The 12,829-nt window shown below is 43.1% G+C and overlaps 1 protein-coding gene across 1 annotated transcript in view; it reads left to right on the top strand.

The window, feature by feature from the left end:
• Positions 1 to 12,829, top strand: part of LOC121191219 (ryanodine receptor 1-like) — a 44,738-nt gene that overhangs the window by 11,591 nt on the left and 20,318 nt on the right. Inside the window, exons 34-72 of the mRNA XM_041052363.1 lie at positions 20 to 106; positions 219 to 445; positions 546 to 984; positions 1,060 to 1,632; positions 1,742 to 1,942; positions 2,378 to 2,489; positions 2,594 to 2,737; positions 3,179 to 3,452; positions 3,560 to 3,674; positions 3,833 to 3,965; positions 4,053 to 4,147; positions 4,225 to 4,360; positions 4,456 to 4,642; positions 4,724 to 4,835; positions 4,955 to 5,075; positions 5,289 to 5,458; positions 5,565 to 5,785; positions 5,864 to 5,954; positions 6,046 to 6,186; positions 6,277 to 6,440; positions 6,543 to 6,621; positions 6,805 to 7,035; positions 7,122 to 7,199; positions 7,279 to 7,354; positions 7,451 to 7,574; positions 7,866 to 7,981; positions 8,099 to 8,166; positions 8,258 to 8,379; positions 8,519 to 8,568; positions 8,788 to 8,848; positions 8,943 to 9,069; positions 9,156 to 9,267; positions 9,356 to 9,437; positions 9,516 to 9,646; positions 9,739 to 10,059; positions 10,165 to 10,405; positions 10,569 to 10,656; positions 10,748 to 10,840; positions 11,253 to 11,267. Coding sequence (XP_040908297.1) covers positions 20 to 106; positions 219 to 445; positions 546 to 984; positions 1,060 to 1,632; positions 1,742 to 1,942; positions 2,378 to 2,489; positions 2,594 to 2,737; positions 3,179 to 3,452; positions 3,560 to 3,674; positions 3,833 to 3,965; positions 4,053 to 4,147; positions 4,225 to 4,360; positions 4,456 to 4,642; positions 4,724 to 4,835; positions 4,955 to 5,075; positions 5,289 to 5,458; positions 5,565 to 5,785; positions 5,864 to 5,954; positions 6,046 to 6,186; positions 6,277 to 6,440; positions 6,543 to 6,621; positions 6,805 to 7,035; positions 7,122 to 7,199; positions 7,279 to 7,354; positions 7,451 to 7,574; positions 7,866 to 7,981; positions 8,099 to 8,166; positions 8,258 to 8,379; positions 8,519 to 8,568; positions 8,788 to 8,848; positions 8,943 to 9,069; positions 9,156 to 9,267; positions 9,356 to 9,437; positions 9,516 to 9,646; positions 9,739 to 10,059; positions 10,165 to 10,405; positions 10,569 to 10,656; positions 10,748 to 10,840; positions 11,253 to 11,267 — 5,958 coding nt within the window. The remainder of the gene's footprint in view (positions 1 to 19; positions 107 to 218; positions 446 to 545; positions 985 to 1,059; positions 1,633 to 1,741; positions 1,943 to 2,377; positions 2,490 to 2,593; positions 2,738 to 3,178; positions 3,453 to 3,559; positions 3,675 to 3,832; positions 3,966 to 4,052; positions 4,148 to 4,224; positions 4,361 to 4,455; positions 4,643 to 4,723; positions 4,836 to 4,954; positions 5,076 to 5,288; positions 5,459 to 5,564; positions 5,786 to 5,863; positions 5,955 to 6,045; positions 6,187 to 6,276; positions 6,441 to 6,542; positions 6,622 to 6,804; positions 7,036 to 7,121; positions 7,200 to 7,278; positions 7,355 to 7,450; positions 7,575 to 7,865; positions 7,982 to 8,098; positions 8,167 to 8,257; positions 8,380 to 8,518; positions 8,569 to 8,787; positions 8,849 to 8,942; positions 9,070 to 9,155; positions 9,268 to 9,355; positions 9,438 to 9,515; positions 9,647 to 9,738; positions 10,060 to 10,164; positions 10,406 to 10,568; positions 10,657 to 10,747; positions 10,841 to 11,252; positions 11,268 to 12,829) is intronic.

Here is a 12,829-nt window from a genome sequence, read left to right as displayed (position 1 = left end):
TAAAGTTCCCTTTTTACAGGTGGAGCCCAACACAAAGCTGTTCCCAGCTGTCTTTGTCCTTCCTTCCAGTCAGAATATGATTCAGTTTGAACTAGGCAAGCTCAAGGTCAGTCTGCACCATTCCTCGCAATCGAGACTACAACACACGCGTTTCTGACTTTGTTATGTAACTGTTTTTTTGTTATACATAATTTGTCTTCTTTTACTTGTCTTGCCAGAATATTATGCCGATCTCTGCTGCCATGTTCCGGAGTGAGCGCAAGAACCCTGTCCCCCAGTGCCCTCCTAGACTGGATGTGCAAATGTTAACCCCGGTCATCTGGAGCCGCATGCCCAACAACTTCCTGGCTCCAGAGACAGGGCGTGTTAGTGAGAGACTGGGCTGGATGGTGCAGTGTCAGGAGCCTCTTACCATGATGGCCCTCCACATCCCAGAGGAGAACAGGTCAGAGCTGCAGAACTCTACATTTACCTGATGCATTGTGAGGATTTACAAAAACTTTCTGTTTTATTCCCAGCAAAATTAACGCCTTGGTATTCTTTAGGTGTATTGACATCCTGGAGCTGTCTGAGCGTATGGACTTGCTGAAGTTCCACTATCATACTCTGAAGCTGTATGGCTCGGTGTGCGCTCTGGGGAACAACCGTGTGGCTCACGCTCTGTGCAGTCATGTGGACGAGTCCCAGCTTTTCTACGCCATAGAGAACACCTACCTACCTGGACCAATGAGGAGCGGCTTTTATGACCTGCTAATCAGCATGCACCTGGAGTCTGCCAAGAGAAACCGGCTGGGAACCAACAAAGAATTCATAGTTCCAATGACAGACGAAACACGCAGTATCACTCTGTACTCTGACAAGTCTCATGCTTTACCTGGGGTCGGCCTCACCACATGTCTACGTCCCAAACTCCATTTCTCTTCCATTGGGTTTGTGGGAACAGATCCAGACATCTACACACTGAGTCCAGTCATCCCCTTACAGGTGAGGTGGCACAGGTTTGGTATTTCAGGGAAATCTTGAGTCACTAATAATCATAAGTTTTGCTTGTATTTCCAGGTGCTAAAGACCAAGGCCCTGAACATGCTGACTGAAGCAGTGCAAGATGGAGGTCAAGCCATGAGAGATCCTGTGGGAGGCAGCGTTGAGTTTCATTTTGTTCCAATCCTGAAGCTTATCAGTACCCTCCTCATCATGGGTGTGTTTGATGATGAAGATGTCAAACACATCCTGAAGATGATTGAGCCCACTGTCTTCAGTGGCAAGAAAGCAGAGGAGCCTGCCGATGAGAACGCCAAGCAGAAGGAAGATAAAGAGCAAAAAGCATCCCCAAAAGTAGGAACGGTGAAGGAGGAAGAGCAGGAAGCCGTGGAGGAAGAAGAAGAAGAATATGAGGATGATGGCTTGGGTGAAGAGGAGGAGGAGGAAGAAATTGAGGAAGAGGAAGAATTAGAGGAGACAGAATCCATCATGCCACCTGAAGAGAAAAAGACAGAGCAAGCAAATGGCGAAAAAGGCGCTGAGGAAACAGAGAAAGAGATGAAACCTGTAGAGACAGGAGGGGACGCTAAAGAAGAACATCTAGAACAAGGACTTTTCCAGATGAAGCTTCCAGAGTCTGTCAAATTGCAGGTATTTCTGGTCTTTTTAGAATATACAAAAAAAAATCCTTTTTCCAGTGATACTGTTGGTATCTACTGTATAGGATTAGTGACTTTTTCACTTTGCTTTTGTCCTTTAGATGTGTACTCTGCTGCAGTATTTCTGTGACTGTGAGTTACGTCACAGAGTGGAGGCCATCACTGCCTTTTCAGACCAGTTTGTCAGCCAGATACAGTCCAACCAGAGGCAGCGTTACAATGAACTTATGATGGCCTTCACCATGAGTGCTGCCGAGACTGCCCGCAAGACCCGTGAATTTCGGTCCCCACCCCAGGAGCAGGTACGCTCAAACGAATGCATATAAAAAGAGTAGAGTACATTTGTTGACTGTTAAATTGCATAGGGAATTGTTAAGACAAAGAAAATTCCCCATTGAAAAACACTCAAAAACTGTTGGAAAAGGCTAGCACGAATGTACACTATGTTCTCCATTCAGTGATATATTTTGTTCTGGTACAAAACTGGTCACATTGTAGGTAAAATAATATAAAATTCACAACTATTCTATTCATCTGCTTCTTGAAAACATTAATGGGAGAGAAATTATGTGCACTATATCCTACCAAAGAAACTCATCCCAGCCAGTGCTTGCATGCGAGAACTTCGTCTTTCTTTTTGGGACAGAATATACTCCTCAAAGAACAGATATCATCATTTTTGGCTTTTGACAATAAAAGTAGCCTACTTTCTTGTACCTTTCCTTGTTGTTGTGAAGGTCAACATGCTCATGAACTTCAAGAACTGCACTGAGGATGAAGACTGCCCTGTTCCTGACGAGGTCCGGGAATCCCTGCTGGCTTTTCACAATGCTCTGCTGGCTCACTGTGGTCAGTTTTCATTCACACTATCGAATCTGCCAACATCAGCATTAGAAATGAACACTGCAGATGGCATGTAAGTAACAATGCCTTATTTAAAACGTCATTCTCAGGAGTTCATATTGAAGAAGAAGAACAAGAGGAAGAAGTGGATAATTCCCTCCGTGGGCGACTGCTCCGTTTGTTGGAAAAGGTGAAAAAATTCCGTGAGAAGAAGGTGGAGGTGGAGCCGGAGCCACAGGAAGATAAAAAACCAAGTGAGCCTCTCATCTTTTGCATTTCATAATGCACAGCTGCAATAAAGCTGGAGAAAATGGAAATACTTCACCATTTTAAGTGATCAGTGAATATTAGAACTGTAAAAGCATCAGTCGTCACTTTTCTCTGCTTCTCATAATGAAATGCACTGAAACCCACGATGAGCACATGCCATGTGGCTACGTAGCTTGTAATTAAAATATCAGTGCAGACAAAAGTCTCCAATCATAATGGTACTTTTTGGTCATCTAGCAACAACTTTGGCAGAAGTATGGCAGTGGCTTTGTTAACTATTTAGTTAGTTATAAAAATAGGATTAGTTGAACATTTGTCATCTGTTCTTCAAGAAAAAAAAAAACTGTTATGTTATCCCTGTTTTATCTCCTGTAACAATCACTATAGTACATAGTACGTTTTTTAATTACTGCTTTCTTTGCCAGGCACATTGCAGGAGCTGATTTCCCATACTATGATCCACTGGGCCCAGGAGTCATTTATCCAGAACCCTGAGCTAGTGCGTATGATGTTCAGCCTCCTTCACAGGCAGTATGATGGGCTGGGTGAGCTCATGCGTGCCCTTCCCAAGGCCTACACCATCAACGCAGTGTCAATTCAGGACACCATGGACCTGCTGGAATGCTTGGGCCAGATCCGCTCACTGCTTATTGTCCAGATGGGTCCAGAAGAAGAGAGGCTTATGATTCAAAGCATCGGGTTGGTATAAGATTCAAATTTATTCTGAATGTCTTGTCTTCAAGTGAATTCTTTGATAAATCCATGTCACTGAACCTATACACTAACTAAATTTTTGTCTCCCTTAGGAACATCATGAGTAACAAAGTTTTCTATCAGCACCCCAACTTGATGCGAGCTCTGGGCATGCATGAAACTGTCATGGAGGTGATGGTTAATGTACTGGGTGGTGGAGACTCAAAGGTAATTACGCTTTGTTCCATTCAGCTGCATTGTAAGTATGCTCCATTTATAAATAGACCTTGATTTCTATTACCGCCAGTGAATAGACAAAAGAAGGCAATAAGACCAACCTTATATGTTACTTAACTTTACATTTTTAATGTGCTCTCTTCCAACAGGAGATCAGATTCCCTCGAGTGGTGACAAACTGTTGCCGTTTTCTCTGCTATTTCTGTCGCATCAGTCGCCAGAATCAGCGCTCTATGTTTGACCACCTCAGCTACCTTCTCCAGAACAGTGGCATCGGCCTTGGTGATTGTCTTGGTTAAGTTCCAGTGTTATTTTTGATGTTTTAGCCATGAACTGAGATAAAGCTCCACATTATGTGCTGTTCTTTAGGAATGCGGGGCTCCACCCCCTTGGACGTGGCCGCAGCCTCTTGTATCGACAACAACGAGCTGGCATTGGCTCTCCAGGAGCAGGACCTAGAAATGGTAAAATGAGATCATTATGTACAAAACAAGCACTGTGCAAAATTGTTCATTACTTGAGCACACTGATGTCTTTCCAGGTGGTGAAGTATTTGGCTGGATGTGGGCTGCAGAGCTGTCCAATGCTACTGTCTAAAGGCTACCCTGACATTGGCTGGAATCCTTGTGGTGGAGAGAAATACCTCGACTTTCTTCGCTTTGCTGTGTTTGTTAATGGTCTGATTCTAAATTTGTCACAAAATGCAGTATATAATTCTAACGCCCATATTGTCTCCCTCATGAATCACACACTGTTTCTTTCCCTACTGTAGGAGAGAGCGTAGAGGAGAACGCCAACGTGGTGGTACGTCTCCTCATTCGCAGGCCTGAGTGCTTTGGTCCAGCCCTGAGAGGGGAGGGTGGCAATGGTCTGCTGGCAGCAATAGAGGAGGCCATCAAAATATCAGAGGACCCTGCGAGGGACGGCCCTAGTGTCAAGAAAGACAGACGCTTTCCCATGTAAGGGCCCTTAGGTTTGTAATTAATGAAGTGCCAGTGAGTGCAAAGAAATATTTAGAGCCACTGTCTTTTTTCTGGTAGGTTTGGAGGAGAGGAGCAGCATGAGGAGAACAGGGTGCACCTTGGAAATGCCATCATGTCTTTCTACTCTGCCCTCATTGACTTGCTGGGACGCTGTGCTCCAGAGATGCACGTAAGCTGTTTAGTAGCTACAGTACCCAACTTATCAAAGAGACTCTGAAAGAAAGATACAAGAATAGGGCATCTGGTTGAAAATGTCTTTATTGAAAAGCCAAGCTTTTGTCTCTGCAGTTGATCCAGGCTGGTAAAGGTGAGGCTCTGAGGATCAGGGCCATTCTGAGGTCTCTGGTCCCTATTGAGGATCTGGTGGGAGTCATCAGCCTTCCTGTTCAAATTCCTTCTTTTGGAAAAGGTAAATACTTGGGTGACCACATTGAACTGGTTGTGCGACTTTAATCAGTGTTTATACATTGAATGATGTTAGTATCCTGGCTGGTGTTAATTCAAGGTTTAACTCTATGTAACTTTACCATACATAGTTTATAGCTGTATGCTGAAGGTTTGTTGTGCCATCAGATAATTTCTGTCCAACTTAATGTTAATTTTTTTTTAATGTCGTGCCTAGACAACAGCATCATAGAACCAAAGATGTCAGCTAGTTTTGTGCCAGATCACAAGGCTCCCATGGTGCTGTTCCTGGACAGAGTGTATGGAATTGATAACCAGGATTTCCTGCTCCACGTGCTGGAGGTGGGCTTTCTGCCTGACATGAGGGCTGCTGCCTCTCTGGACACGGTGAGCCTCAAGCAATTTACAAACACATAGTCATACTGTGTATATGGTCCTTGGGGAGATGTCCAGAGCAGGATTACAACCCTTCTGTTGAATTTCTGTCCAACAGGTTGCTTTCAGCACCACAGAGATGGCCCTGGCTTTGAACCGCTACCTGTGCTCTGCTGTGCTGCCACTCATCACCAAGTGTGCCCCACTCTTTGCTGGCAGTGACCACCGAGCCATAATGATCGACTCCATGTTGCACACAATCTACCGGCTGTCTCGAGGACGAGCCTTCACTAAGGCCCAAAGAGACATCATTGAGGAGTGCCTAATGGCTTTGTGCAAGTGAGTTTAACCCCATGGAAAACTTTTCATGTCAGTTAATATTGACAGGTTCATAGTAGAAGTTAACTTTGTTTTCAGACATCTACGTCCATCCATGCTTCAGCACCTGCTGAGACGCCTGGTATTTGATGTCCCCATTCTCAATGAGTACGCCAAAATGCCACTGAAGGTATTCACCTTTAAACCATTAAACCCAGCTTCCATTCGAGTTCAGATCTTCTGGGATTAATTTTTCACTTTTATATGTTTGCGTCCTGCAGCTTTTGACCAATCACTATGAGCGTTGCTGGAAATATTATTGCCTCCCTAATGGCTGGGCCAACTTTGGAGTCGCATCAGAGGAGGAGCTGCATCTGACCCGCAAACTGTTTTGGGGAATCTTTGAATCCCTGGCACACAAGGTGCAGCTCCTGCAATAAGCAAGACTTTTCTTATTCCCTATAATAGAGGGAGTATGCACATACTGTAATACTTTGTTTTTGTGATTCCAGAAATTTGATCCTGAGATATTCAAAATTTCAATGCCGTGCATCTGCGCCATTGCTGGAGCCATTCCTCCCGACTATGTAGACGCCAGCTACTCCTCCAAAACAGAGAAAAAGGCATCGGTAGATGCAGAAGGAAACTTTGATCCCAAACCAGTAGAGACCACAAAGTGAGAGGATTTTTGTTATTATTTCTTTTCAATACATAAAGTATCTCTCAGCAGCAAAATAACTGAAGCTTAACATGCTCTCATCCTTCCTCCTATCCACAGCACTATCATCCCAGAGAGACTGGATCCCTTTATCAACAAATATGCGGAATATACACATGATAAGTGGGCCTTTGAAAAGGTAGACCTTTTGTTTTCACCCACTGCCATGACTTACAATAGTCTAATACTATTCATCAGCTAATTCAGGAGCAACTTGTTTAGTTAGTTTGATCAGAACAGCTTTACTTTATATGCTGGCATAGGGCATATCTGTAAGCATGCTGTAATGCTGCTGCTGTAATATATGTTGTGTATGTTTCAGATCCAGAATAACTGGTCTTATGGTGAGGTGTTGGATGAAAATGCAAAAACTCATCCCATGCTCAGACCGTACAAAACCTTCTCAGAGAAGGACAAAGAGATCTACCGTTGGCCAATCAAAGAGTCCATCAAAGCCATGCTTGCATGGGAGTGGAACATAGACAAAGCTAGAGAGGAAGAAGAATCAGAGAAGAAGAAGGCAGCATCACGAAAAATCTCACAGACTGCTCAGGTAAAGAGCGGCTGGATGAATGCACAAATACTAATGTTATCATAAAAGGGTTATTCATTGAATAATTTATAGTCTTTCTGTTTTAGGCTACCTATGACCCAAGCCATGGTTACAGTCCACAGCCCATTGACATCTCACACATGGCTCTTTCAAGAGACCTGCAGGTATGGCAGTAGGCATTTAATCCCTTTGTGCTATAATCTTAGCATCTGATCAATAATCAGAGTTCATATCTGTTCACAGTCTATGGCAGAGCAACTGGCAGAGAATTACCACAACACCTGGGGGCGGAAGAAAAAGTTGGAGCTGCAGGCTAAAGGTAAGACACAAAGGAGGGAATATACACGTGGAAAATGAGAGACTTGGCTTTTGTTCGCTTCCTTTAAGAGTTTTGGTTGCACGTCTGTTTGTATAGGAGGTGGAACACATCCTCTGCTGGTGCCCTACGATACTCTGACAGCAAAAGAAAAGGCACGAGACAGAGAGAAGGCTTATGAACTGCTGAAGTTCCTGCAGCTTAATGGATATGCTGTCACAAGGTAATAAAGCAAGAGAATAATGTTTAGCAGTAAATTTGTTTCTAATACTCATAACATGCTACCATGTTTTCTGTTTCCGTTAATTGTGTTGCCATAAAGTGGATAGTATCCTCAGATCACCTGCCCATTCAAATGACACAAACGTGATTAAAGCACAGCAGGTCACATCTATACTGATCAAGCTGAAAGCGGTCAAAATAAGCTGATGCAAAACAGACTGGATGAGTGGATGAATGTAGCTGCCATTCTATATATAGATAGCACAAATAGTAAAAGTCTGTTTCACTTTAGGGGCCTGAAAGATATGGAGTCTGACATCTCATCCATCGAGAAGAGATTTGCTTACGGTTTCCTGCAGAAGCTGTTGAAATGGATGGAAATAGCTCAGGAGTTCATCGCTCATCTTGGTACTGTGATGAAGAACAGATACTGTAACATCTTATAAAGCTGTATTGGCGTAACTTAAAGTGGTATCTTTGCCTGTTTTATTGTGATGTCGTCATGTTTTGCATTGTGTTTTACAGAGGCTGTTGTAAGCAGCGGACGAGTAGAAAAGTCTCCTCATGAGCAGGAAATCAAATTCTTTGCCAAGGTGAAATTATTGTTTGAAGCTGGAGTGGACATACTTTTGAAGACTTGTCCTCATTGCTGTACTAAATGTCAAAACTCACTCTCGCTCTCAGATCTTGATGCCTCTGATCAACCAGTATTTCAAAAACCACTGCCTCTACTTCTTGTCAACACCTGCAAAAGTCCTGGGTAGTGGTGGCCATTCTTCCAATAAGGAGAAGGAGATGATTGCAAGGTGATCTCTCTCATATACAGAAGTAGCACACAGAAATTGCTTTGTTTATTTTATTTCATATATCATTTTCCCCCTTTTATCACCTTTTCCTTTTTTTGTGTATTTCCTTTTCTTCCTTTTCTTTTCCTTCTCATCATAGTATCTTCTGTAAAATGTCCGCTCTGGTGAGACACAGAGTTTCTCTCTTTGGTAAGATGTCAATTTCTCAACGTCTGTCTTTCGGAATCTCGTCACTTTTTTTTTTTTTTAACTTTTCTGTGGGTCTATTGTGTTGGCTCCAATGTCTTTTTCAGTCATCCATGTTAGAGAAAGTGCAGTTGCTCTTGTTTGATATGCGTGTGCAGTGTGTGGTGATATGGATTCTGTAGAAAACATCATATAATAGCAGAGCTTCATCTGTATGTGCAGGAACGGATGCTCCAGCAATTGTTAACTGTCTCCATATTCTGGCTCGGTCACTGGATGCAAGGTTTAGTATTTTTCATTTTGTCACAACACGCTCACCATTAGGATAAATATGTTTGTTTTTCATTCTAATTTTTTCTTTTTGTTTGCTTTATTAGGACAGTAATGAAGTCTGGGCCTGAGATCGTGAAAGCGGGGCTGCGGTCATTCTTTGAGAGTGCTGCTGATGATATCGAGAAGATGGTAGAGAACCTCAAACTGGGCAAAGTGTCCAAAGGCAATCAGGTAAGAGAGGAACACAGTATTTGAAATGGGCCTTGGATCTTCTGCATCTCAAGTCCATGATCACATGCTGCTTCTCTCCTTTAAAGCAAGTTAAAGGCGTGTCCCAGAACATCAACTACACCACCATTGCCCTGCTCCCAGTGCTCACCTCCCTGTTTGATCACATCGCCCAACACCAGTTTGGAGATGATGTCATCCGTAAGTTTTTTTCTTTACATCCGTGTTAGTTCTGATTTCACATGGTGTTTATTTATTATTTTAACCTGTCCCTGTTGCTTACATACAGTGGATGACCTACAGATGTCATGCTATCGCATCATGTGTAGCATCTACTCCTTAGGAACTGTCAAGAATCCACATGTTGAGAGGTAACTCCATATCTGCACTCATTAGAATCTGTGAGGTAACTTGGGAGCATTTTTTTCACTTGTTCATTGTATTTACAGGCAGAGGCCAGCTCTTGGGGAGTGTTTGGCTCACCTTGCGGCAGCTATGCCAGTGGCCTTTTTAGAACCTCGTCTCAATGAATTCAACGCTTTCTCAGTGTACACCACAAAAACACCCAGGGAGAGAGCCAGTGAGTGCAATGGTCTTTCCTTAGTTTTCTGTCCAACAGAGTCTCATTTCTTAATTTTCTTTCTTTCACTTCTTCTCTTGTGAATGTCAAAGTCTTGGGCCTTCCCAATGAGGTCCAGGAGTTATGTCCAGACATCCCAGAGCTGGATGCTCTGCTAAAGGAGATCGGAGACTTGGCGGAGTCAGGGGCTCGATATACTGAGATGCCACATGTGATTGAAATCACTTTGCCCATGCTGTGTAACTACCTGCCTCGCTGGTGGGAGAGGGGACCTGAGAACTTCCCCGAGATGGAGGGCCGGCTCTGCACTGAGGTCACATCAGAACACCTTAATCAGCTGCTGGGCAGCATCATGAAAATTGTAGTCAACAACTTGGGCATTGATGAGGCCTCCTGGATGAAGAGGTTGGCAGGTGAGCTTTCAAACTCCACTGTGTTTTTGTACACCTGAGTAAGTTTTTTGTTTTTGTTTTTGTTTTCTTTACAAGTGAGGTGACACCATTTGTTTTCTGTCCTAGTGTTTTCACAGCCCATTGTCAGCAGGGCAAAGCCAGAAATGCTCAAGTCCCACTTCATTCCAACAATGGAGAAGCTGAAGAAACGCACATCGAAGGTGGTGGCTGAAGAGGACCATTTGCGTATGGAAGGCAAATCAGAGGGAGATGAAGAAGATGGCACTATACGTGATGAGTTCGCTGTCCTCTGCAGAGACTTGTATGCTCTCTATCCTCTTCTTATTCGCTACGTGGACAACAACAGGTACAAGATTAAAAACACACAACATTAACAACAATAAAATAATAAATAAACAATAAAATTTTTGAACTGTGAATTCAGCCTGATATTGGCAGAATTGAATCACAGAGTGATTAATTTTTCATGCATTGTTCATTAAGCCTTAAAATAATTTGCTCTGCTGCAGGGCAAGGTGGCTGACGTGCCCAGACCCAGATGCGGAAGAGCTCTTCCGAATGGTTGGAGAAGTCTTTATTTTCTGGTCCAAATCTCATGTGAGTACGTTCATTTGGCCTTTGAATGCAGCCACGCGTAGCAGCTCACAGTACTTACTGTATGTTTCCCATTTCTCTCTCTCTACTGTAGAACTTCAAGCGAGAGGAACAGAACTTTGTGGTGATGAATGAAATCAATAACATGTCATTCCTCACCGCTGACAGCAAGAGCAAAATGAGCAAGGTGGGTTAATGGCAGCTGAAAAAAAAAAAACATCTAGGATGTATTGCAGGCATATTGTAAAACAACTGTGTTCATTTCTTTGTGCCTTCATTTATTGAACCCTGTATTATTCTTAGAATGGCTTTAGGAAATTCAAAATATTGTATCACTGATTATAATCCAACAAAGCAATCTAAGACAGAAAGGCACTTATGCACCATCTTTACCAGGTACAGCATTTCAAAGTTTCTCGTTTTGTATTTGCTCTGTAGTTTGTGTTTATTGGGCTTGGTTAAACATATCGAAGCCTGCTATAACTGTTGGAGCTTTGATTTTAAATTCGCAATTTTTAGAACGATAGCAGTTGTGTTAACAATATTCTCTCTTTGGCTGTCCCTTGTCCTCTTCTTTTGGGTTGCGGCTGGGTTTCCAGGGCGGGGACTCAGAGGTTAGACTTTGTTCCTGCACGACCGCTGTGCTGACCGCATGGCACCTCACTTTGGGGGAGCTTTTCATCAACCTCTCCAGCACACTGGCACATCTGATCCACATACATGCGCAAACACACACACGCAAAAGTAGTACACTTACTCACTCATGTGCACAGACACACACATACACATGCACATTCCATTCAGACAGACATGACCCCAGATAACTAAATCAGTGCCAGCGACAAATGCTTTTACGGTTCATGCAGCTGCGTCTGCTTAGTCATGAATACTTTACAGTGTGTTAATGAGTGGAACAAAACTCAGTTGAGAATTTGCCGTTGCTATAAATATGTAGTTATTTATATTAATAGAATATGAAAATCCGAGCCAGAAGTGTCTTCATAGGAGCCACAGATGGAGTTTGGATCCACTTACACTGTCATTAGCATTGCTATACCCCAACATACAAGCAGCTGCACTTGTACACTGATGCAGTCTTAGACTGGCCACACTGTATACAAAACTACAGATTTATGTCCACACACACTTAATACATTTTGCACTAGGAGAGACACTCACATTATTCTCATAAAGGATCACTGGACAAAAGGGCAAGCCCCATCTGTGGGCTGTCCCCAGTCCTGCCAGTGTGTGAGGGGGGGAGTCTGGAGGCGCTTGATGAAAGTAATCAGCTGTAGAGTTGGGCTCATGGCACTGGGCTTTACACCAAGCCCAAGGTGGCAGTGAGAGCACAGTGCCATCATCCTGTCACTGAGTTTGCTCTTTTTTTTTTATCATAGTTGAGTTGGAGTCTTCTAGTATGTCTTTTGTTTCCTTTCGTTGAAGGATGGTTGACCTGTAGCTTTTGCAATGCAGTTTTTTGCCACTAGGGGGCAATGTTAGTCTTCTCTGTGCTCTTTCTTCTCTCCTCCCCTGGAAATGCCATGGCACATCATGGTTTAGTTTCCTTTATGCTCCCTAGTATCCACACTAACACTTGACTTGGTGTTTAATGTCACAGAAGAAAAGATTTCCTGAAGCATTTGTTGGATTCCCTCTTCAGAATGTGCTCAAAGTGACCTTGAACCTAACCATTACATTAACTCACACTTACTACCTAAAATATTCCCCACAATGCTTTGCACCCTGTCTCCTCTAAACTAGTCTTCCATAACATACTTGCATCTGGTACTGAGTTGAAGCAGAAGCAGAACATCTGGTAATGATAGACTTTGTTGTTTAACTCGAACAGGGGGGCGTTGGGCCTCTGGGATTGATTTTACTGATTTTCGAAAGTCAGACATTGGCCTCATCTGTTCATTTTTCCCTTTCAGACTTGTCTGAATTTGTCTAGTTCCAGGCCATTGATGAACAGACCTAGCTCTAAAATCTAGTCATTGTTAAGGTTTTACACACTAGACTCACTGTTTACAATATGTGTAATATCTGAGTGGTATTGAATAGCATCGATGCTGATGACCCCACACTTTTCTGTGAGGTGGCAGTTACTGTGCAACCATGTTACCTACACAATGGTTTAAACCAAAAACACCCTGTAACTTAATCATAGAGCATG

The sequence above is a fragment of the Toxotes jaculatrix genome, chromosome 12, assembly GCF_017976425.1.
Source record: "Toxotes jaculatrix isolate fToxJac2 chromosome 12, fToxJac2.pri, whole genome shotgun sequence".
NCBI lineage: Eukaryota > Metazoa > Chordata > Actinopteri > Toxotidae > Toxotes > Toxotes jaculatrix.
Note: the sequence above shows the minus strand (reverse complement) of the source record. Positions and strands in the feature narration are given on the sequence as shown.